The sequence below is a fragment of the Fringilla coelebs genome (genome assembly GCF_963513975.1).
Source record: "Fringilla coelebs genome assembly, chromosome: 2".
Taxonomy (NCBI): domain Eukaryota; kingdom Metazoa; phylum Chordata; class Aves; order Passeriformes; family Fringillidae; genus Fringilla; species Fringilla coelebs.
Genome location: NC_140029.1, coordinates 38,726,820 through 38,752,702, shown reverse-complemented (window position 1 = coordinate 38,752,702; position 25,883 = coordinate 38,726,820). Strand labels below are relative to the sequence as shown.

The following is a 25,883-nucleotide window of genomic DNA, read 5'->3' as shown; positions in this document are numbered from 1 at the left end:
AGTTCCAACCACCTTGGTGGCCTGCCGCTGAATTCACATATTAGCATCTGTCATGTGTTGGAGGGGGGTTCAAAATATGCTGCAGTAATTTAGATACTGTTTAATGAGATCCCAAAAAGAAGAGATTCATTTCCTTACATGTGGTTTGTATTAGATAGAATACATGTTTCCTTATGTATTTGGCACTTCTCCTGGTGTTGTGTTAGGTAAGGTATTGTTACTACCTGCCCTTACTCTGTGAGGCATGAGCTGCTAATGGGAACCCTCTCTTTCAGCAGAAGACTGGATTCTCTCTGACAGCCTGTCTTGAGCACAACTGGCATCAGACAATGCTAATGCTGAAAGAAAGGTTTAGCTCTTGATACCTTGATGTAGCTGCCTGTGTGCAAAGGTGAAACAGGAGTCTTCCATTCATAGAATTGTGCAGACTGTGAAGGTCTTCTGTTTGCGAGGAAAAACCCTTTCTTGCTTTGCTATTTAACCACAAATTTACTTTTAGATGTGGCACATGAAAAGCAATTAAGAACATTTGAGTACTTGAGTGGTCTAATAGAGGCATGTGAGGATAAAACTTAAATATCTAATAAATTATTGATATAATTTTGCAAAAAACCTGTTAGTCCTTTAAAGTCTGTAACAATGTGTAATATTTAGGGCTGAAATCCGTTTTAATTCTGATTTAGGAAATTCACACTGACCTACAAAGCAAGCCATAAATAGAGATAAAAACAGAAATTGGAAGTTAATCTTACAATATTACTTTACAGCAATGTTAAATAGGTCAAAAGAAAAGATATTTCTTAACAAAGATTTACATCTCACCTTTACAAATCAAGACCAGATAAAGGAATTTCCCTATTCATCCTTCAAACTTCAACACATGTTTGAAATTGGCCATGGCAGATTGTCCATTTAAAAGAAAATTTTGGGGATTTTTACTGAGTATTCAAGGGGAGAATTCTCAACCTTACCTAAAACTTTCATTTCTGTAACATAATCTGGAACACAACCAAAAAAGAAAGGGGGGGAATTCATAGCATCTATTTATTCTACATGTTTCCTTACAGAATTTGGATTCAAGCCAAATTCTCTCAAGCCCTGGTTTTATTTCTGAATTTATTTGAACTTTATTTGCTTTATTGTCCTTACTTTCCCTAAGTATCTGTTAAATAGTTGAAGAGTAATGTAAACAAATTTTAAAAACATCCCAAAGAGCTGATCTTATTGGGACTGCCATTGTTGGAATTTGATTTACCACTTATGAAAGAGCACAGTGCTTGATCAGATTTCAGGCTGTCTATAATGACTAGACAGTCTAGAATTCATGAAATATTAATTTTGAAATTATGCTTGAGCTTTTAAAAAAGGTCACAAAATATCATTTAGCAATTCAGAATTAAGCTTCAGACCCAAAGTAAGATTTAATCATTTTGGCATAGGATACAAGTCAAAACCTGCTAAATTCCTGCCTGTTGCTCTTTAGCCTCAGGGTGCCAAAGTCCTTAGTCATCCTAATGGTGGTTACCACAAATTTCTCCCATAGTCTGAAGTCCAGCTGTGCACATGCTGAGCAGCTCCCTGATGTTATTGGGGCCCCACATGAATCAGATGAGCTGAGCAGCCCAGTTTGCTTCCACCTATCTGCCTATCTGCCCTTTATGGCACTGGCTAGTGGTGGTTTCACTCAGAAGCCTGTAACCATAACAGAAATGGTCACAGAGCAACAGCAGACAAGTGACAGCAAGAGAAACTCGGTTAACACTCATGAGTAACTTTGACTGGGATGGGTTAAAGCTGTCATTCTTGAGTGTCTGTGACCTGTGTCAACATTGATCAGCCAGAATAAAGGACATGGAGTATGGTTTTCTTAATTTCACACCTTAAGGAGAGTCTGAAGCCCACTGCTAACTGTGTAGAATTAGTTTGCTTTCAGTAGGTACAGAGTTCTCAGAAGAAGGGCAATAGTGGTGTTTTCCCACACTTCCTTTTTCTTAGTTTCTGTCACTTCTTCATGTTTGGTTTCACAGCAAGCAGTGCAAGACAGAGCATTGAAACCCTACAAGATGGTTGCTGTTGCCCTGGAGAATCTGGCGTGCATGTGTTTAAGTTAGGCACTCAATCTGAGTTACTACAGTTGTACCCTGAAGAAGTCAGCAGCATCTATTTTTAAAATTTGCTGTCCTTAGGAACAGCAAATTTTGTCCTTTTGTCAAAATGATGAGAATGATCCTTCATTATAATTTATTCAGGTAACTAGTTAAAAATATCACTAACAAGATAGTGTTTCACTCTATTTCTGATTTTTCAAGACTCCCAGCATCAAGAAACCTTGTTCCTTTGAGAAATAAGGCCCAAATTGAACATAAAGTAATAATTTATGGTGAAAAATGTTATGCTTTTTATTTCCTTTCTTGGGCTCTTCACTATTGCTGTTAGCTCGGCTTATGACAGAGCTTTACTTGCTTTCTGAAATAAATGCTAAATAGTTAAGAATGCAGTAGACTGTGTTTTAAAATGCACTGTTGTTGCTGGCATTTTGGGCTTTCTTGCAAGATCCTGCTGAAATATCTTCTGCTTCCTTAAAGCCTCTGTAAAAGCAGGATATTATTGCTGTGTAGGGGAATTCACTAGCAAACACTGAACAAACAAAAGACCTACCAGCTGTTTAAAGTTTCAACTGAGGCATGAAGGAGTAAGCTAAGGTTTTACCCTAGAGTATAACAAAATAACATCTTGATTAATGTTGGCCTATGAACTGTTTGGGTAGCTTATATTCTGTACTATTCAGGCCAGCTACATTCAGACCAGCTCAGCTTTTATCTTGTTCTAACCTTGATCCTGTAATTCCAAAAGGTATTTGTATTCAATGTGTGATATCATCAGCTGTCCCAGATTCCATGTCATGTCAGCAAAATTAACACAAGGTTTTCAGTTCTGTATAACTCTGGTGTACTCTGTCTCCTGCTCCCTTGCAGGGATGGCATTGACCAGCACAGCGATGACTCTCAACAGTTGTATGCATTTCTGAACTGTTCAATTCAGACAGATTTTAGTTAACTCCATCAACTTTTTGCTTCATGGCTGTTAAGTGGTTTGCATTAGATCATTACAGCCACCTAGTTAAGTGATTGTATATTTTTCACAGAAGAATCACTGGACACTTAAAATTCTCATTGTTCCACATTTTATGGAAGAAGATAATTGCTTGATATGTGGGATTTTCAACTTCAGGTTAATTTTAGAAAATTTTCATGTAACTGAATGCCTTTGCATTTTAATGCTTCAGTCTCCACTCTTACAAACCTATGCTGTTACTAAAATGGCTTCAATGGAAACCTGGGAGGAATATTTGACAGATTTTGATGCTTTCCATTTTTTTAAGATTAAACTGTTCACTTTATGTGCATTTTGATTTGTTTTATTAAAAAGAAAATCTTTAAGAATGGCATGGAATGTGTTTTGCGAATCTGATAGCTTTATTGACAACTAAATTAAAATATTCACTGTAACAAAGGCTGTAATAAAGGAGTAGACAGAGTCCATCTGCCTCTCCACACCTTGTTCAATAGCATATTATGCCATCAGGGTCATAGAATTATGGAATATTTGAGGTTGGGAAGTATCTCTGGAGATGGCCTAGTCTAACCCATCTGCCCAGGGCAGGACAGCCTAAAGCATGTTGCCCAAACCCCATCCAGATGGCTTTTGAAAATGTCCAGGGGTGAAGATCCCACAACATTGCTGGGCATTCTGCTCCAGGATGAGACCACTCTTAGAATAAAAAAGCTTTTTTTTTTTTTTTCCTTAGTTTTTTGATATTACTCTTATTTTATTTATTATAAAAACAATTCTGGCAAAATTGAAGTTAAGATGTTGTTTGCCTTAAAAAACCAAAACAACAAAACACTGCCTATGAATTATCTTGTCTACCCCAAGGCTTGCAGCTTAGTTTTTACAGAGTTCATAAGACTATGAAATCACAAAAATAGCCCTCACCAGTTTGGGTAGGAAATTACCCTACTGGTTCTTCTACTGGTCAATAAAATTGCAGGGAAAAGATTAGAGATTATCCCAATCTCTCTACCTAATCCTGCAAACTTTTATCAAGACCAGTAACAGGGAAAAAGTTAAAAAATAAGGTTCAAGTGTAAGTGTGCTTAACAGCACCTATTTCTTTTTAATTCCATGTCTTTATTTGAAGTAATTTTAAGTCTAACAAGTATTATTTAAACCTGTTGCCTATTTTGAAGTGGCTGTTTAGTATTAGCAGGTGTGTTCCAGCATCTCCTCCTCATCAGCAATATGTTGATTTTTCTACCTTTATTCTTCAAGACGTGGTATTACCACTTGTAAACTATAATTTACCAAGCACCTGCAGGTCTAGAGCCTCAGTCTGAAACTCCAGTACATAGGAAAAGTTGCATTTTACAAGTGCTGTGCTGTGCTTCGTGTAGGTGTATGTTATCCAATAGACAACAAAAGTTCCTTAGGTTTGTGTACAGGAGAGGCTGAAAGGAACTGAGAAGTTCTCAAGGCAGCATGCCAGGTTCCCATTTAGAAAGGGACTGACTCCTTTTAAATTGAATTTACAGTCTGTTTGGAAGCCAATTAGCTCCAGAATACATACACATCATATGTAGATAGATAGATAGATAGATAGATAGATAGATAGATAGATAGATAGATAAATATTGGAATATTATTCCAATGCAACACACTGCAACAGATAGATAGATAGATTTTATACATATTCATACATGCATGCATACATACATTCTAGGCTTAAATGATTAAATATATAATAGTCTGAGAGAAGGTTAAAATCCATTAAGAGACACTAAGATATTGTGTTAGAGACAGGTACACTTGAAAGCATTTATTAAATTTAAGCTCTGGGTGCACATTTCAAATACTGCATCCTTCAACTGTGTAAGTATGCCTTCTCCAAATTCAAAAAGTCCACAGCAAAAAGGTGTGTATTTCTTCAAAACATGACAGATGAAAAAAAATAAGACAGTGATAAGTTCATCATATCATGGTGAATGTCTTCTCCTCGTACATTTGAAGTTATAGTTTGTAGTCTGCTTGAAAGTCTTCTGAATTCCTGTCAGCAAGAGTCTGCTCAGGGAAAAAGAAGGAAGGTGAACAGATGGCAGCCTTTTAAGTTGTGGATTAAAGATAAATTTAGTGCTAAAAGGGAATTACTATTGTTTAAAATGCAAAGCTTTCTCTTTATTCTTCTCTAAATTGAGACTTCAGGCAGTAAAATTTCTGACAATCACATTTTTCTTAAAAGTGCTCCTTTCTGTAATCTAAAGAGTTTTAATTTATGAACATTTTTTTACTGCAGCATTATAAATAAATTCCAAAAACTATCACACAGAACACATAATGCTGCATTTAGCATGGACTTCAAAGTTCAAGGACTGTCAGAAATAAATATTTATTGATTTGCCTGCCAATATTACTTCCCTTTTCACTAGATCCATCAAAGTAAGCCAAATGTATGGGGCTAGCAGGACTGTAAGCATTCACAGGACTGAAGCCAACAGCTCTCTCCATACAGGATTTTTGTGATTTGCGTTGCTTGAGAAAATATTTTAACACACTTGCAATATGAAATATACTATAAAGGGCAGCAAAACTGGTAAAAAATAGATTTGGTATGCAACAGCTGTATAAGGGGCTTTTAGATTTTTCTACATCCTAATTCTCCTTGCTTGAATTTTAGGGTAAAATTATGTGTCATAAATACGGTAGTACACTATGGGGAGACAGTTGCACTTCACAACTTCAAGGTAATTTACTAAAACACGACCAAAGTCTTGTGTTTTAATAATCCATTGGAATAATTTTTGGCTTTAACCTGTATATCCTCAGGAACTAATAATATATGTTAATTAATATGCTAGAGCAGATTTTGTCCAGTCTCTTCTTTTGATTTTCGATAAAGCTTCATCCTCCAATGAAGTGGGTACTTGACTAAAAACAGGCCCCAAACTAGATTTTAAAGGTTTTTTTGTCTTATATAAGGCCAGCAGAACAAAGTCAAATGCTTGATTTTTTTTTTTGGTTTTTTTCTTTTTTTGCAGGAATATAACTAGCAGAACTAGTTATGTTAGCAGGAATGCTGTGAATTGCAGCCTTGAGTTCACTATGTAAAATGTATGACACCCACTTAAACTCATAGGAACAGCAGCCTCAGTCAGAATTTTAACTAAAGCTTAAAATGTTTTCTGGAACAGTGTAATCTATGGTATTTTGGATATTTAATATGAAATTAAACAAGAGTTTTTTCCTTCTGAGGAAGATACTGAGGGCTTTAATCTCCAATACTGACTTCAAAACCTGTGAAACCTTCTTTCAGCTGCCTGCTTTAAAAATGCATGTGTGTGTGTGTGTGTGTGTGTGTGTGTGTGTGTGTGCAGACTAGGACACCTATAACTTACCTTCTTTTGTGGTCAAAGTTTGTTTCTTTAAGAGCTTTCCATCTCAGGGAGGCATCATGCAAACAGCAATTTCCCAGGACAGCCAGAGGGATCTAAAACTTTTCTGCAGCATAAAGTGCAGGTGGCCATATCTGCCAAAGTTGATCGATTTGCAGAGACTATCCTTCCTTTTAGCTTAGTTTTAAAGCACTCAAAAAATCTCCCACTGCTTAGACGAAGTACTGGACTGTGTTTTAATAAGGCATAACTAACAATACTTTTAATGTGCAGTCACTCATGCTGGTGTGGGTTGGCAGCCTGCAGTGTCGCACGGTGCTGTGACGTGAGCAGGTGACCTCAGGCGGAGGAGGGAAGGGACCGACCTGGGGAGGCAGGCGCCAGGGAGGTGCTCCAGCAGCCAGGCAGGGATGCTGCAGCTGGGGAGCGCTGGTCCTGTCTCCCGGTCGGTAAAAGTTTCACAGATTATCCCAAGCAGCCGTCTGTCAAAGGACGGGGGGATGCACATACCTCAAATATTTACGGTGCCTCTGCTTTGAGAATGAGACATTTCGTTCACATCTGTGAACGGGTCACTTTTAAAACATCAAAATAAACCATCTGGCTGCGCAACTGTTTCTAATTACTTCCCTGCCTAGACTGTAAACTTCGGGGTTTGGCACCGGCCTCCTTCCCAGAGTGCTGCCCAAATCCCGCTCCCAGGCAGCTAATCACAGCCACTGCAGCACGGGGGGAGCAGCGCTGGAGCCGGGCTTGTCCAGCCCGCAGCTCTCCGCGTGCCTGCCGGCTCCGTCCGCCCGTCCGTCCGCCCGCCCGTCCGTCCGCCCGTCCGCAGGAGCGCCCCAGGTGCGCTCAGCACAGCTCGCACCATGCTCGCCCCGGGGCTGCTGGGGCTGGTGCTGCTGCTGCTGCTGGGCCCCGCGCTGCCGGCCGGGCCCCCGGCCCTGCGGTAAGTGCGGCTCTCAGGGCTCCCGTGGGGCGCGACTGATTTTGAGGTGCCAGGAGTGTGGAAGCTGGGCTTGCGGAGGGAGCGGTGGAGCACTTTGTTGGCTCTTCCTCTGCCTCCTTAAAGGTGACAGAGCTGAGGGAAGCGCTCTGGGTCTCTGGGAACCTCAGTTGGTAGGGGCATTTGCAGACTGCAGAGTTATTTGCAACGATGAATTTGATGCCCAAAATGCACACTCTGAAAGCAGTGAAGGGAGAAGAGCTGACTAGTGATAACTCTTTACACCCAAACCTCCAGATTCTGCGGCACCTAACCGCAGAGCCCTGCTTATCGCTGCACTTTGGTGCAGTGGCACAGTGAGGTGCACTGCCCTTCACTCTCCACCTCCACCATAGCCAGCGCACACTGGCTCCTAAGGCCAGTGGCTCCTTTGCTCCAGAGCCTTGCAAAATCTGCTGTCTGAGAAGGGCAGGTTCTATTCATCTACATCTTCAGTATTCCTTAGCGTTGTGAAGACCTGGTTTTGGCCTGAGCAGTCCTTTGTTGTTTTTCCTATGATTCAGCTCCTGATGAGACAAAGTGTGGTTTTCCCTGAGTATGTCCTGAATGTCCTGATCCCCATGTGCTCCAGTGCATGGTACAATTGCACGGCAGAGCTGCAAATCTACTGATCTAGAATTGGATTCTGCTGCCTTTACCAAAACCACAGCCACAACCTACAGTGCTGCGTGGAAAGCCATGATTACTTTGGTTTCCTTTTCCATTGGAAGCATGGATCATATATGTCAGACAACCAGAAGGATTTCTTTGGCAAACATATTTTATTAGAATCAACCTTAAGCGTGGTGTATGACATATATTTCTGTTATGCTTCCCAGATGTTTGGATGTATATGGTGTCTCTAAACTTTTTGAAATATATAAGATCAAAATGTTTCATGATGGACAGTCAAACTATAAGTGTCTGTGCATATATACCAGATATGCCTGATGGGAAAGTAGATGAGGCCAATGTAGTTAAAAAGGTAAGTAAAATAAAGTATAAGCATTCTTGTGGGTAGCAATAAGGTTTGATGAAAACAAAGAAAACTGGGTGATTTGAGACGAGTAATAATTTGTGACCATAGCTGAAGAGGTGGTAAGAACAATATTCTGACTTTTGGCTGAAGCCAGCGATAGGAGGGTAGTTTCAAATGAGCTCTCATCGGCTCTGAGCTGCAGCCCCTGGCTTTGACCTCAGCTCATTCAGTTTGCTGTCCCCCACAGGAGCGCTTTGGGTATCCCTGCTTCCTGCCGGCTGTCCCGGGCTGAGTCGGAGCTCAGGTGCCGCGTTCCGGGGGGGAAGCTGTGCAGTGACAGAGGCAGGTGTGAGTGTGGAGTCTGCATCTGCCAGGTGACTGAGTCTGGTAAATACTACGGTCCGCTGTGCGAGTGCCACGACTGGGTGTGCGAGACCTACGATGGGAAAATCTGCGCAGGTAAGGAAGCCCTGATGATGACAGAAGCTTAGAAAATTGGAATTATGTATTAAAACCAGGAACACAGCACACTAATACAGTAGACATGATTGTATATGGGTCCCTGAAACATGACTATAAATGGATTGTGGGCGCATCCAAGGATTTTGCCAGATTAAAGGATGGAAGTTACAGGCACTGTGTCTCCTATAAAATGGGACTTAGCTTAGAGCAAGATTCATCTGCATCCGGGACAAAAGCAGGAGTTGCTTTGGGTTGGAGGCTCTTCAAACTATACTTTAAGTCCAATATAGTAGGTAATATTGATCACATTTTTATATATTTCTTCATTTGAATAAAACTATTTTAAACTATTTACAAAAAATCAATTTTGTCCAGTGATTTTTTCTTCTCCTGCTATAAGAAAAAAGACTTACTGTAAGATGTACTACACTCATATTTGCTATATAAGCATGAAAACTCTGTTTTTCTCTAAGTAATGATAATACATTCCAAATAAAGACTTAAAACAATGCAATTGTCTTGTGGTTTCAGGGATTTCCCCACTGACATTGTATTCTTTAATAACATATATTTCTGGGACAAAATTTAGTTCCTGCCAGTTGTTGAAACATGTTGCTTGGTTTACATCTAAACATTATCACTCTTTCATCTTTCCAGCTGTCTTTACTTAAGTTTCTGAGTTATTTTGGTCAGATTTTTTTTTTTTTAAGCAGCTTAGAATAGGATTTTAGAAAAAAGCAGGGAGAAGAAATGCCATCACATTCCTCAGGGGATTCAGCCTGGAGCTTGATGAAAGGGGCCAGAAGGGTACTTCATTTCTAGTATCCCTGTTTCAACAGCTTTACCAGATCCACAGAAACGTGTCATCTTTTCAGGCCAAAACCTGCAATTAGGTCAATGGGAATGTTACAGAAATTCTTCTAGTAAAGGGACAATACAAATACATTCCAGCAGTTGGTTTGGCAAATTTTGTAGGAAAAAAGACTTTAGCAACAATTTATCCAGGAAGTCCAGTAATAACATGAAAAGACCAAGAATGGGATTATGAGGAAAAGATTTATATTTGGCATCTGTGGCTTTAGAGTTCTGTAGAGAAACTGATTTCTAGACTCTGCAGTAAGCAATATTAAATCCCTCTACATAAGAAATATCATAGCATTTCACTGCTTTGCTGTCCCAAACATGAATTTTTTGATTGGTAATGTTATTTCAAAGTGCTTGCTGTTGTTGCTAGGTTAATTGCATAAAAGGAAATTGAAATCTCCTTCAATTTTAATATCCTACTGTGAATTCCACCATCATGTTCCTGTTAATATCATGAACAGTGCCTGCAAGTTTTGGAAGGGCTTTGGTGGTATAGTGTGCTCACAGAATAAACAGAGTCAAGGGATCTCTTAACAATATTTAGCTTTTGGGTAGCACTTCATGCAGCAGTTCAAAGATATGAATGCTAAGTGATTAAATGTTTTTTTAAAAACGATTTTCTGTACTTTTCACTTTGTCACTCCTAGCTGGAGTATTGAAGCCATGCTACCACGTTACCACTGAGATGTAAGAAAATTTGAATTCTCCTGGAAAAAAAAAAAATAGTAAAAAATTCAGTACAAAGTCCTGGGGAGGGAAACAACTGTGAAGGGTGCAGGAGTTTCGCTTTCTTTGTTTGGGCTTATTGACAATTGTGCTAAAAACCCAACTGACTTTTTTGCAGTCCAGGGCTGCCCAGCACTGCAGGAGAGCAGCCCCAGGTAACTCTTCTGGAGCTGGGATCCAGTTGGTGAAACACATCCTTTCAGGCTGTGTTTGTTGCCCTCTTCATTTTCCCCCCATATTTTTAGTCACTGAAATTGTGTGTATGTGGGAAGAAGGGAGCATAGAAAAGAAGGTCAGATCTAGGATAACTCTAGGCAGGAGACTGGAACTTAGGTTGTATGAATAATATTTTCCCTTACCCAGCTATTCAGTGAAATGCATCCAGTGATGTTGCTTAACATTACATCATCAGGCCAATTTCCAGTGTATGACATATTTCTCTTTCTTTGCATTTTTGGGCCATTCTTTTACCTAATGATAAAGTTGTGTTTCCTCTAAGTGAATAGCCATAAAGTCTTTCTGCAGTTCTATTTCTGTTTCTGCTTTAATTTTCTTTTTCATATTTTTATTTTGACATTTGCTGTCCCTTTTAATTGTGGATCTTTCCTGACATAGGCAACAGCAGTAACTGCTGACTGGTACCACATGGAGAACTTCTAGACACTCTTTCAACATCTCTCTAGAAAGCCAAGGTATTTGAGGCTAATGCTGTTTAAAATATGCTACTTTTCAAGCTGCCAGAGTGATTCCTTTTTCAAGTGACTGATGTCTGATTGCCATTGATGTTCATATTCAGAGATGGACAGGAAGAGTTGTTTGAGTCATGAATGCCAAAGATAGCTGTGATTTCCTGCCAGTCAATTCAGACATACCTCCACTTCCCTTGCCTGTCCCAAGCTAAAAAAAAAAAAAAAAAAAAAAAAGATTTAGTTGCTCTATATGCAGCTCATTATCTTAAAGGCACTTTCTGTGTCAGATCCACTTTCTGGACCAGTTGTTGAACAATTGTATTCTGGAGAGAGAAGGCCTGAAGGTAAAAAAAATGTCAGCTATCCATCTGATTGATTTGCTTTTTCTAATAAACCTTTTATAAAAATGGGAAAGAGGTTATGCCATGAGTAATAAAGAGCAGATTTAAATGTTGCTGTGCTTTTACTTTCCCTTGAGACTTTGCTGTATTTCTCTCCCATTATGATTCCAGGTGCTTTAGAGGGAGTTCCAATAATTTTCTTGCCTTTTATCCCACTGGGATTGATAAAGTAACAGGTGATCCCTCATGGAGTCAGAAACAAAGGAGGAACCAAGTACTGTGTGTGGTCTGAATCCCTGAGTCTCCTGTCCTCCTCCTGGCCTTTTTATTTGCTTTATGTATCATGAGGTGTAGAGGAAATCAAGTAGATACCGTCCTGTTATTCTCTTTGCCATGTCAGGGACATCTTTATTTTATCTTTTGTTGCCGATCTGCAGGGAGATGAGCTAAGAGGAGGAAGACTGAATCAAAAAACAATCAGATCCCCAAAGGATTTATGCTTCATTCAGAACAGACAATATACTTGTTGCTGTTTTTTTGCAGATAGTAGTTGTGACCTCAGACAGTTGCATATTGCCTCAGGCTTTCTTAGCATAAGTGGAGCCCATATTGTGTGCAAGGAAAAGTGGAATACAGGACTAATTCCTGTTGCATCACTGCTTGATACCTATTGCTCTGTGGGGTTTTTGCAGTATAGTGGAAAATACATTTTAGGGTTTTTTTTTGTGGGTTTTGTTTGTTTGTTCATATGGGTTTTTGTTTGGTTGGTTGTTTTTTGGTTTGGTTGGTTGGGTTGGGTTTTTTTATTTATTCTTTTTTTTACTGTGTGTGTGGTTAATGAAAAACTAAACTAAGCATGGACTTCCTTGGCCAACTGAAGTGGGAACACTTCAGATTTTCTTAGAGAATGCACCACAAGAACTGCCAGCTGATTGCACTGCTTCTAGTAGGTGAGACGAAAAGACAGATACAATTTGGTGACAATATAGGCAGCAACACATTAAGGTTTGTCTTTGCTCAGAACAATATTTGTTATCTTTGGTTTTTTTCATAGTTATTAAGATTTTATGAACCATTTTTCTTCCAAACTGAAATACCTTTTACACCTACTGAAAAATGATGGCTCAGTCTGATATTCCATAAGCAGTTGCTGTGGAACTTGCTGCTTTTCAGGCCAGTGAAATATTTTTTCTGTTTCTTTCTCCAAAGCTGTGGTTGCTGTGGGTGCTGTACCTATTTTAATACTAGTTCAGCAGTATAATGCCAGCATTAGTTGTTGGTTTTTGCAGCCTGAGGTATTATCATGCATAACATGAAGGACAAAAGGATTTAAGTGCTATTATTTCCTGATCTGTAAGGTTTTTAACTGTGTAGAGAACACAAGTGAAAAATTAAATTGACAAGGAGTAGATGTACAAATAACAAGATAAATCCAAATTGAATTATTAATGTAATACGTAACTATGCATCCATGGATGTTTATTGGATGTATGGTACTATATAGCAGTTTGAGAGAGCTAGGAATTTGAAGATGGAATTTGGAGAACATTTTGGGCTGAGGACTGCTCTTTGCACAGAAGCTGAATAGTGTCTTCAGGCAGAGCTATCGAAGTTGAGCTGGAAAGACTTTAACAAATGTGCTTTTGTATTCGTACTGAAGGGAGGTCTGACACGCCGATTGTTCACTGAGCAGCATTTCTTGCTAAAAGCGTGAAGAAAAGTCAGCCTGTGACCTGCATTGATTGCCATTTGATCCAAAGTGAAATTCAAAGCCCTGGATTTTGAGAACAGGTATAAGCCTCTTCTCTGTCAGAGGCCATGTTTGCAAAGATTCAACTGTGGCACACCTGGCCATTGGAGACAAAGACTCCTTAAAAGACCAAGTTAAAAATAGGGCAGGAGGTTACTGACAAAAATGGAGGTTGCAGTTCTGCTCTGACCTAGTTTGCTTTAGTATGGACTTCAGAACTTGGCATTTTATGACTTTTCCTCCCAGAGCAGGGGTGTGTAGGTGTGATAATAGCATCCATATTCATCTCCAAACAGGTTCCTCAGGTTCTAGCAGAAGTGAAATCGTGATAGCATAGACCTCATTGCAGGTTCATTTCTTTGCTAAGTGCTTGAGGTCCCAGCAGACACAAAAAGCACAAGCTAAAGCCTGTATTATTCTCAGCTTTGTGTTGTTGGTACCTGATCTAGGTAAAATCAAGCAGCCTTTGACACATTGACAATTGTTGTAGTTCCAAATGCAGTGTGTGGGTTCATAGCAATGGTGAGTGAGGCAGGAGGATGCTAAGACACAAAAACTGCAGGGGGGATTAATGGAAGGGAAGCATCTTAAAACTAACTTATTAAATTTTATGTACCTAGTTGCTTAGCCCTCATTTTGAGCACCTTTATTTATAGATGCTACTGATGGAAATAAGGTGTTTAAAAAGTAGAAGTGAGTGTGTTGGGCATGTGGAAGTGAAAGACTTTTACAGCCCCTAGCAGAGCTGGAATGTAGCCCCTCAGGCTGGCACCAACAGCAAAACAAGGTGGGGAGCAGCATCTCCTTCACCTTTTGTCATTCTGTAGTCTGAGGTGACATGCTTATCCATTGCAAAGAAAAAACCAAACTTTTGTGTGACTTTTGTCAATGCAAATAAGTGTTCTGAAGCGTATTTGAATTTTCATGCTCCTCACAGGCTGAAAATGAAAGTATATTTTTAATTATTTGAAAAAATGCTCTTTATGAAAAAATGGCTTACACAGACTGTGTGTATTAACATTTCTATTAAAATTTGTGTTTTCAGAATCATTATTATGAAAAAGATATGGTGAATAGAAAGTAGATAGTCTATTTAATTTTAAAAGTGTTTATTAACTTTTTAACCTGCTTTAACAGTGTATAGTTGTCAGTATGTGTTCTTATGACAGCCTTTTTTGGACAAACTGACTGTCTTGGTATAATTTTCTGTGCTTATTTAAAGTTTTATTGTTGGTAGCTGGTCCTGTCAAGGATTTCAAACAATCATCAATTATGGCACTATACTGTTAGACCTTTCAGTGTTAGTGTTCCCAAGTAGTTTGTCTTGAAAAAGAACATCACTGATTAAAAAGTTCCTTTGAGCTTTTCTGAGAGGAAAGGACTCATTGCTAGAGCAGTGCAGGAAAAAGAGCAATTTGTGCCTGAAAAGTACTGGAGTTTGACTTTGGCCATGCAAAGGAGGACCCCATGGTACATATGTGGTAGCAGAACATATCAGTGTTTTAACTGAAGGGGTGTGGTGGTCAAGGCCACAGTGTGTTTATGGTGTGCACACCTGTACTGCTAGATTCAAATTTCCTTTGGAAATGGAAGGACTATGAAGAGAAAAAACCCTGTTCTTCTTTCAAACACTATTTAAAGGTTATTTAAAAGCTTAACTTCTTAATGATGGAAGGAGAATTCTTGCAGGTAGGGGTTTGTGTACATTTTGAACATTGGAAGTGGGCTGGAACACCAGCTTCAGCAGTTGCATGACCATATTCTTGTATGTAGATGAATAAGGATTCCAGAGACTTTAACTGGAGTTGTACCTGTCCCCTTTCTTGAAAGAGCTGCTTTGCCCTTCTGCCTGTCCACCTGAGTAGCATCAGTGATACAATCTGGGACACCTTCTTGTCAGTGACCTAAAGAGTGGCAGTCAGAGCTTTTTGAGTCATATCTGGGTCATTTTTATGGGGAAGGTCAGTGGGAGTGCCAGCTCTGACACTGTCAGGAGTGAGCTGAGTACTAACTTTGTGATTTGGAAAATGTCACAGCCGAATGCTGTTGCCTTGGCAGCTCCATGCAGCAGCAGATGTTCTAACTAGAGCACCTGGTCACACTGTTTTTTTCCTGGGGGCAATTCTAGATGGGGGAGATTGTCAGTGGGCTGGGGGAGAATCCCCCCGTGACCCAAAGAGACTGCCAAAGTCTACCTTTCTCAGGCATGCTTTTTCCAGTTGTCTGCCTCCAGCAGGTCCTGCTCAGTCTTTTCTACCAGGTGGTGACTGTCATTTTAAATACTGGAGATGTTAGTTTTTATGATCTAGAGTTAGAGGCTATTGAATGTGAAAATAGCCCATTTAAGTATTTTTCCTGATTTGCATATAATTTCCTATCTAATTAAAAGGCTGTGTTAAAGTCATTTAAATCTTCAAGCTGTGTGGTTGACAGCTAAGAAATGCTGAATCTGTCTACCTTTGTTTAAGAGTCCTGTGCATTTGCACTATTATGCATCTTTTAATTTTGTATTCATTATGGTTTTCTCCAGTGAACTTATGCAACAACAACAGGAGGAAAATGGTCGCTTCCCAGTCTTTGAAATGGTTTCGTTTACAAACTTGGTAACATCCCTTACTCCAAATGTTTTAAACAGTATTTTCCAGAAAGTAACTGGATAGTTGTGAAACTCAATGGTACAAGCTCATTGAGTCTCAGAAGCCAAAAGCCCCTCTTCTTCAAAAAATCCTGTTCCTCTCCACTTCCTGAAATGTCCAGACTCCTTTCTTGTCTAGCCTTACCCCTTTGGAAATTATTGGATTCAAGTAGCGTTGGTATAAAATTTGAATGTCTTTTCAGCAGATGAAGATACAGGCATTTTTGAAGAGATGAATGATGAATGGTATTCTGTGAACAAGAGCTAAATTTGCATAATTCAGACCATTTCTATGTCCATATCTCCTGTAAGTAATGTGGTTCCTCCCAAAAATGCAAGCCCCACTTCAAATGTGGGAAACATGCCTGGTATATGGAACTGAACTGTGATGGTCACACCATCTAGCTCTCATATCCACCTTTCTTTGCAGTTTTTGCAACAAATTACTAGAAGGTATGTGTTTTTCTTCTGATACTGAAGAGAAGGGAAGGTGAGGATATACCTCCTGATCATCTAAAGCTGATAATGAGAGTCACAAGAAAACTCAAGTGTCTGAGTCCTTTCTAGGGACTCTCAAACCACCAAGTCCCTATGAGGTGTAAGAATAAAATCTTACAGAGTCCTATCAGTTAAGGCTCTGTCAAAACCACATTTTGTGTTTCATCTTTTGGTCCTAAAAATACTATTTCCTACAAAAAATAGTCATGTATTCTTTTTCCTAAGATCTACCTGTGCATTAGGTGTGCAATAATTGTTGATTGTGTATTATCCAAGTGAGAGCAACTTGGTTTAATGAAAACACTCAGTGTATTTCCAGCTTTAAAGCGTTCCACATATAAATAGGGAAGTGAATTTGTAGCAGGTCAGTCCCACAGAGAACCGTAGGTGCAGTGATATGCCTGGTGGATTGTGTTCCAGACCACAGTCCTCAAAAGAAGGGTTTGTAAAGTCATGTTTTGAAGGGTTACTGGAGAAGTTAAGACCTCTTGCTTTAAGAACAGGAAGGAACTGAATTGGAGGAGGACAACCAATTTCATCTCATTAGCATACTTGCAGAAGGACCAAATCATGCTGGATGGTGGTGATGCCATGACGAAAAGTCATATAAGAACATATTGCACTGTGGTTCTCCTGAATGCTTTTGCTGAATTGTGCCTTTTAATCACTACATATTTTCATGAAAAAAAACACTTATGCTGTCTCACAGAACATACCACACTTTTACCCTAATTGTCTTGACAGATTCAGTCCTTTCTCAAACAGCTTTTAAGCTGGAAAGAATTTTACATCTGTAGTCTAACATGCAGAGGTAAGGCTGAGACCTTCTGCTACAGAATCATGGAAGTGAGTATAATAAATTTATTTAATTTTTTTTCTGGTGCCTTTGTAGCCTGATAAATTCTGTGGGAGGCGGATAACCAGTAAGAAATATAAAATCAGAAAATGGTCTTGATGCTCTTAATTGAAGTACTGTTGTTGCACTGGTGCTTCTAATGACGGTCTTTTGAAATAATTTTATTTAATTCTCACTTCTGTTTCAAGCCACAGAGAATCCTCATCAGAGACACAGCAAATATGATGAACCACAGTTTCTAGGCTGTGCTTAGGAAGAGATCAAGTTGCCAGCTATCACTGATGGAAAATTGCCCATCACCTAAATCCAGTTCCTCTGGATGGGAATACAGAATTTAGGAACTATTGCAGTGGGTACAACTACTTTCCACTTATGTGAGTTTGCCTGCAGTTGGCATTTGAGGAATTCCTTTTGTCCAGCAAACCTGGACAGAGTGAACTTTTTTCTTTTTCTAAACAGCCAGTTGAATATGAGCCAGCAATGTGCCCTGGTGGCCAAGAAGGCCAATGTGTCAGGAATAGTGTGGCCAGCAGGAGCAGGGAGGTCATTCTCCCCCTGTACTCAGCGCTGGTGAGGCTGCATCTTGAGTGCTGTGTCCAGTTCTGGGCCCTCAGTGTGGGAAGGACATTGAGATGCTTGAGTGCATCCAGAGGAGGCAACAAGGCTGGTGAGGGGCTGGGGACACAAACCCTGTGAGGAATGGCTGAAGGAGCTGGGGGTGTTTAGCCTGGAGAAGAGGAGGCTTAGAGGTGACTTTGTTGTTCTCTACAACTCCCTGAAGGGAGGCTGCAGACAGGTGGGGGTCAGTCTCTTCCACCGGGCAGCACTGACAGAACAAGAGGACACAGGCTCAAGCTATGTCAGGGAAGGTATAGGTTGGATAGTAGGAAGAAATTTTCAACAAAAGAATAATAAAGAATGCTCTTCCCAGGGAGGTGGTGGAATCACCATCTCTGGATGTGTTTAAAAAAAGACTGGACATGGCACTTGGTGCTATAGTCTAGTTAAGGTGTTAGGGCATAGGTTGGACTTGATGATCTTAGAGGTCTCTTCCAACCTCATTATTCTGTGAATCTGTGATTCTGTGATTTTCATTTCCCATTCACAGGGCTTTAGGGCATCGTCCTACAGTAAAAAGTGCTGGAATATTTCTTACTGCCTTTTTTTTCCCCCAAGGCCACTTAATTAATCAAAGCCTAGCAGAGAAATGTTAGAGCATATCATTAGAATTGGTCATAAACAGAGAGATTTAAATGTGGCATAGATTTCTGTATCACAATAAAAAGTAGTTTTCTCTTCAAGATTTATAATGTTTAACTTCCTACAAGCTTTGTGTAGACATATACCAAAAAATTAATTGGAGATGGGATTGGCAAAATTACCAAACCTCAGTCATGTATTTTGTTGGATTTCGGGGTGGATCCTGTCACTCATCTTTACTCTTCAGGTTAAAAATATGTTTTAATAAAAGCAGATGGTATGGCTGCTTTTTATGTTTTTCCAAAGATAAACAGAAGCCAATGTTTTCTGCTGACAAAAGTCTAATGAAATCAATGAAGTTATGCCAACAGAGAATTGGTCTCACAGCAATTCTGGCCCTTGTTTGGCCAAAATCTCTGGGTCATAGCATACAAAATTACAGCAGCAAAATATAGACCCTGTCATTTACCTGCAAGTGGTAATGGTAATACAATAACAACAATGACATCTCCAAGGTTTTGAATGCTTTTAAGCTTGACAGCATTTTACATGATTTTCTGTTTTGTTTTCCTTCTGAGTATTGTGCTACTTTAAAGAGTTATATGTTTCTTAGTGGTAGTTTGACAGGACATTGACCAAAATAATTTTTCTCCAGAATGCCAGAGTTGGACTTAGCTGGAATGAGAGTTATGTGCGAAAACATTCCGATAAATTAAAACCCATTTTTCAAAGATTTAAACTCAGATGTATAAATGAAGGAATTGTTTAAACTGAGAGATCTATCCCAGCTTTTATTAAATGGTCTGTTGGTTTGGAAAGCCATAACAAAATTGAGATTTTTTAATGAGAATTTTTTGGATGAGAAGGGTGAGTCTCAACCCCCTCTCCTGTCACCATCCTAAAGCTTTTGTATATGACTTTATGTAAATTACGAAATTCCATTCTAAATGTATCAACTGCTTTAAATGTATGTCCGGTACACTTACATACAGGTTAGAAAAGGTTTTATTTACAGATATTGTCCAGAAAATACAACATGGTTTCTCTGTAGATGGTTTCAAAAGGTCGTCTCACATGAGAATTTCTGAATTAAGTTATCTTGAAAGATAATATTTAAATAGTACAGTGGCCACAGACTTCCTTTTATTCATGGGTGCCTATCAAAGGAACTCAGAGGTTTTTAAAATAATCTTACTTTTTCTGGAACATCATGTATCAAGCTTTTTTGAAACTAGATCATAATTCCTCTGGCCTTTCATGGGCTTGCAGTTCTCTGTATTTTTGCATTTCACGTGTTGTCTTGGCTTTTCATCCATCTTTTTCTGCATGAGCTATGGTTGCCACTCCCACTCTCAGCATTTTGGTTATATCCAATTTCCAATTAGTTTTACTAATTCCATTTCCTCTTGACAGTCTTTTCTGCTTTTTGGGTGGTCTATATCTGGCTCAGTTCCTTGGCACTGCTCCTCACAATTGTTCTAATCCATTCCTCTGGCTCATCAAAGAACAGTTGTTTCCATGAGGACCTGGGTGGAAGTCAAACCCACCTTGGCTCTCTTTACACTCCCTGGAGGCTCCATCTCCAACCAATAACCTCTGCTCTTGTGTCCCAGGAATCTTAAAGGAGGCATGCCATCAAGAGGAGCTGAACTGCCTTGGGTATTCACAGACTTTGTAGACGTTAACCACAGTTGTGTGTAATCAAACACTCTTTCTTAGCTCATGCTTTATTTGTGCAGGTTGTTCAGTTGTAGGGAAGCTTGTTAGGATATGAATCTAAACCACAGAAACTTTAAAATAGGCATAAATCAGGTGTACACTCCTGTATCTTCATTTCTGCTTGCTTCACCCCTTTCTCCTCCTGAAGAAAGGTGGCCCAGCACATTGAAATTTTATGGTTTGCTTTAGTTTCTCCAAATAATCTCTTCATTGTCCTTCTTATTCCCAAGAGATAGAATTATTTTGACCGCAGTAAAAAGCTTGTCTTAGGGAGACTGTGGAATCTCTGTCTGGAACAGATTGGGCAAGTCAAGAGGAATCAACACACACTTGTTTTTGAGTCCAGACAAAGAAGTGGACCAGATGATCTCTTCCAGAGGTCTCTGAGGCTGGTTTTATTTGATGCTTCTGTGAGACCAATCCTCAGTTTGATACTCTGCCTTAGTGAGGAGGATCTGTGGTAGTATAAACAGTGTTTGTCATGCTATAATGTTTCTAAATGTAATAATTTCTAGAAAGAGATGCATAGCCATTGATTTCATTCTATTAATACAAAAAAACTTTCATTTTCTGCAGTGTTTATAATACTTTATAAAATAACCATATTTTTTAATTACCACTATGGAGTCTCTAAGTAGGAATGATTCTGAGAACAAGCTTGCTGGTCTGAAGTTTAGGCATCTTTTCAATGGAAAGGCATAAATTACTGTTTCTAGATAGAAGTGGTAGATAGACTTGTGTAACAAGCTCAGAGTCATGGAAAACATGTTTTATCCAATCCTTGAAATTTGATGGAAAAATAACAGTCAAAGCATTGAACAGAAACATTTATATTTTTTAATTTGCTTCATTTTAACAAACAGATTCTTAGTGAACTACTGACCTTATGGAATTATGACAAAATGAACGAAACACCAAATGAAAGTGAATGGTTGCCCTGCTGTTTGACGTACACCAAAATAGACCATGTTAAAAATTATATTCTAGAAGCTCTTAATTCTTGTTTGGTCCATTAAACAGAAAATAACATAATTCCTACTTTAACAGGAGTCACATCTGGTGTGCATTTTTCACTGGAAGCAAATAGGTAAAAATATTTTGTCAGATAATGAAACAGGGGAAGCAAGTAGTAGTATATTGGCTTTTTTTTTTTAACTGCTGCCATGACAATGTGTATTCCCTATATTGTCTCAATGCAAAATTATACTTCTAGAAAGTTTATTATTCTTGGACAGCAATGAACCTTGTATTGATAGCTGAAAACATTATTTAGGTTTATGACAAGTCAAAAGATACTGCCATTGTTGGGGGAGAACACTTCCATTCCTGATTTCTTTCATATCACTGGTCATTGGGAAATTGCCCCTACTATTCCCTTCCTCAGCTAAATCACCCATGTATACACGGGGTAATTCTATATATGCAGCATACAGCACAGGTCTGGATGAATATTTTTTCTTCCTTCTTTCATTCTCTTGATCTTCCTGCATTCCCTAAGCATATGGTATTCATCACACTTGTGCACATTTGCGGGAAGGAAATGGGGAATTCCACCCACAGAAAGCTTCCCCAGTCTTCTCCTTTTCTCCTGTATCCAATGAACATGAAAACATCACTGCCTAACTTCTCCTTTTGTCCAGTGTTCCCCACATCCCTTTGGACAAGCCCTTCCTGGAGCTGTGTTCTGTCTGGCTGATACTGTGTCATTCAACTGCTGCTGCTGAGAAGCCATGAAATCAGAAAGTGCTCTAAGGGAAGCATCTGCATTTCTGGGCTGTGAATTCTATAAAACCAAAACTCTTTGTGGTGCTTAAAATTTTTTTGTTAGGTTAACTCCAGAAAAAAGGCAGTACTTCATGCTACTTCATCTGTGCTATGTGACGGAATTGTCACCTCACCAGTGCAGTGACAGAAGCTGCTGTTGAGGAGTCCAGTTGTCTTCACATAAGGCACATTTCCACTCTATCCTCTTGATCTGTCTTCTCTTCCCATGTGAGTCACATAAGTGGTTTTAAATGTCTTTCAGTGAGTCATATAGTTTTGCTAATTTAGTCCCTACTTTAATGTCACTGTATACAGAGTCACTTTCTTACCTAAAAGCTAAAACTTCATTTGGTCATTCACTTGACACCTTTATAATAAATACTTGCTTTCCTTAAGCAAACTTTTTTTTATTTGTTTTTTTGATCATAGCGGTGTTAAAACCTCAAGCTCTTGTTTCTATTCTGAACTGTCAAGTTGATTTTTAAATCCTTTCTCAAAAATGGATCAGACTGAGCATTACGTTGGCTGCATACCTCCTAACACCTTCTGGCAAGCATCAGAAGCCAAGAGTTCCACTCTGCTGTGTCTTACTGCTTGGCTGAAAAAGAATCAAAATGCACATAGAAAAATTTAATGTGGTGAAAGTGAGAAGAAAAGGATCAAAGGCTGGAAACATATGTAAAGACTCCATATACAAGGGGCAGCTGGAATGTATGAAACCTCATGGAGTACAAAATGTTCCTCAGAACAGGAAAATGTAGGTCTGTTATAGCAGCAACAGTTTTTAAACAGTAACTTAATTTTGTGATGGTAACATTCACAAAAATTCCTAGCTCAGTGGTTTCATTCTGCCTGCAAATGGGGGAGACAAATGCCTGAAGACATTGCGTATGTGGTACAGAAAAGAGAGGCTAAACTGACAGATGCCAAAAATCAATAGGGAAATACTGATGCATTTCTAGTCAAACAGCTAGGCAGGGAAATCTTATTTTAGACATTTGAATAAGCAAGATTTTTTTCTAGAAGAAATGTAAGAGAGAGCCAAAAAAGATTGTTTGACTGCTGTGTTGAAACATATTGTATTGGCATTATTTGTTTTGACATTAAAATAAAATCAGCAAGGAAATTAGCATCGTTCAATACCTTCATTCTTCCCCCCAGTACTAGATTCTTCCAATGTAGTGCTTTAATAATAATAAGCACTTTCATGCTCCTTATAATAGGAATGCAATTTAAATTAATTTTTTTTTTCATTCCCCACCCAAAATACTGGAATGTGTCAAATAGGCATTAACAGGTAATACTTGCACCATAGCTTTTGAAACTTATAAGTTTGAAAACCAAACCAGATGCAGTCTGAATGCAGTGGCATGACTTGGTGAGCAGAGCATCTGAAAACTAAGTCTTTATTTTGGTTTCTATAGAGACAAATCAGTGAAGTCAGACTTCACTGATTTTTTTTTATTTTGAGATGTAAACCTTAAAAACAAAGATTCCTTGATTTTTAAATGGAATATAGGCATCTTTAATGGCTGTAAGGGCTGTCTGTTCTGCTGTTCTTGTGTGCAGTTTTTCTGTTACTACAGTGTGTACGTTGACCAAGCATACATTTTGACATACCTGGCTTTCAGGCAGTTCCAGAGGCAATACAGCAAGATTAGTTCTGTCAGGAGCTACTTGGTCTGCAAATGTGTCTTGAAACCACTTGTTCTTTTTCTTTTCAAAATGTTGTTCTAGTGATGTGTAGAGGTTTCTGTTAATCTTTTCTGCTCATTTCCAAACATGTAATAGTAGTATGTGCTACAGAAGGCTCTCTGCAGAGAGAGTATTGCATACCATTTATATCAGGTCAGCTCTTGGATTGTATGTTTTCTCCCAAATGTATTTCCACCTGTGTTTTAGTATGAATGAGAAATTTGATCACCTCTGCTGTTTTGCAAATAGTGTAAGAAGGTCTCTGACAAATCCTGGGGAATGAAAGGTGATGTAGAGCTGTACGATCTGCTGAATAGATTTGTGGGGCTGTAAATATTTTAAGCTAGTATTGCCACAAAATTTCAAGATGTGTTTTTGTGTTCCTGAGTAATGAGAATTGCTCCTCAGAATCTCATAAACAATTGTGCAGTTGGTAAATGAACAGGGAATTGACAGAAACACTGGTATTGGAACAAATGATGTAGAGGATGCCTAGAGGCAACTGTTCATCCTGCAGGATGATCAGGAGGATTTCATCAGAGGATGAAAGAGAGGATTTCATCATAGAGGATGAAATGAAGGGGAAGTAGATAGGAATCAATACAGCTATAAATACCTATTAAAAACAACAGTCATTTTGCTTCATTGCTCTGCCTGCCTGCAAAACTTCAGTTACTTTGCCTGCAGTGTTTGTAGTGGTCGCAGTAAAATTAGCACATGCAAAAAGGAATTAGGTGCAAGTGGCGAAGGATACATTGGTATTTGTTTCTCAGACAGCAGAAATGACAGGGTTAGAAAAATTAAACTTCTGCAATATTACTATGAGCTGTGCTGAGATGGAATTTTCAGGCTCTTTTTGTTATTGCTGTTGAGAGTAGCTGTCTTTGTGTCATGATTTTGATTGTGTCACACATTCAACATTACGGGCAACTAAACTTCATGATCAAAAGTAGAATTTTAGTGCTCCTTTCTGAAATTCAGATATGTACATCTGGTTTTACTCCCCACCAGGAATCCATCACATACCAGAATTAATTAGTTGGGGTTTTGGTTTTTTTTTGTTGTTTTGTTTGGTTGGGGTTTTTTTTGTTCGGTTGGTTTTTTGTTGGTTTTTTTTTTTTTTTTGCTTTTGTGTAAAATGCTGGTTCTGATGGTCAAGTAGAAATTGGCAGGAGAAAAATGGAAAAAAGTATAGATGAGTCAGAAACCCCTCTGAAGCAAATCCCTTTTTCTATATACCTTTTATTATAAATATACAATATGTAATTTTGTGGCACAAAGTAAGCCTTGTCTAGAGATGTTTTTTGCCATCTTTTTTAGCAGTAGTAGATAAATGGTGAAAACAGAAAGAATGGTCTGGTTTGCAGCCAGTTTACCAGAATAGGATCAGAGAATGATTTAGGAAAAGACTTGTGGAGATTGGCCAGTCCAGCCTTCTGCTGAAGGAGGGCTGTCTTCAGAGTTGCTCACGGTTGTCATACACAATGAAGTCAAAGTATGTCTATGTGACAAGACAAAAAAAATCAGAAGCACAGATTAACTTCTGTTGAAATAATGCTTAATTATCTGACTCATTTGACAAAAATTAGGAACAGTTAAAAATAATTTTTGACATGAGGCGAGGTGGTGGCTTATGAAACTAAACTGATTTACTTTGCCATTTTTTAAATGAAAAGTATAACAACTTTTTCCTGGGACATTTTTTTTTTTTTTTAAGTTTTTTAGTTTACATCAGGAAAAAATCAAGTGCAGAGAAGGAAAAACTATTGTGGATTGTCTTTTGAGGAAAATCTGTTAATTAAGGTAGTTCTGCCTACCTCTTTAGCACACAATCAGTCCATCTGCCCTAGGTTACTTTGTGTTTCCCATAGGTCTTTGACCTCTCAAGCCACTAGGAGACTTGGCTTTTGCTGTTGCATATATGCTAACTGGTTGCAGTGATTGTTCCCAGGTTTCTCTGTGGAGTGTGTCATGAACATTTGGGCATTTCCAGTTGGAACACAAGTGGTAGATGGTACATGGCGCGTGATAGAAAGCAGAGGGTTAAACTTGCTTACTAGTGCTAAGCAGTTTTGAAGTTCGAAGATCTTAAGAGTTCACAAATCAAAAATATACTGAAGGAATGAATGAGAATTTCATCACTCAAATGAAAAAAAAAATCAAACAAGAAAATGTGGGTATATTTCTTGGGTCCAAATATGTCCCTGTTGGCAGAAGATGAAGTCATTAAACTTGTATCTGTGTCTCAAACTTTGTGCCTAGTAAATCATGCCT

The 25,883-nt window shown here is 38.8% G+C and overlaps 1 protein-coding gene across 1 annotated transcript in view; it reads left to right on the top strand.

Moving 5' to 3' along the window:
- Positions 1–7,315: 7,315 nt before the first annotated feature.
- The window catches only part of ITGBL1 (integrin subunit beta like 1), a gene marked incomplete at both ends in the record, with an annotated part of 122,242 nt that continues 103,674 nt past the window's right edge, over positions 7,316–25,883 (top strand). Inside the window, 2 exons of the mRNA XM_084227118.1 lie at positions 7,316–7,395; positions 8,658–8,869. Coding sequence (XP_084083244.1) covers positions 7,316–7,395; positions 8,658–8,869 — 292 coding nt within the window. The remainder of the gene's footprint in view (positions 7,396–8,657; positions 8,870–25,883) is intronic.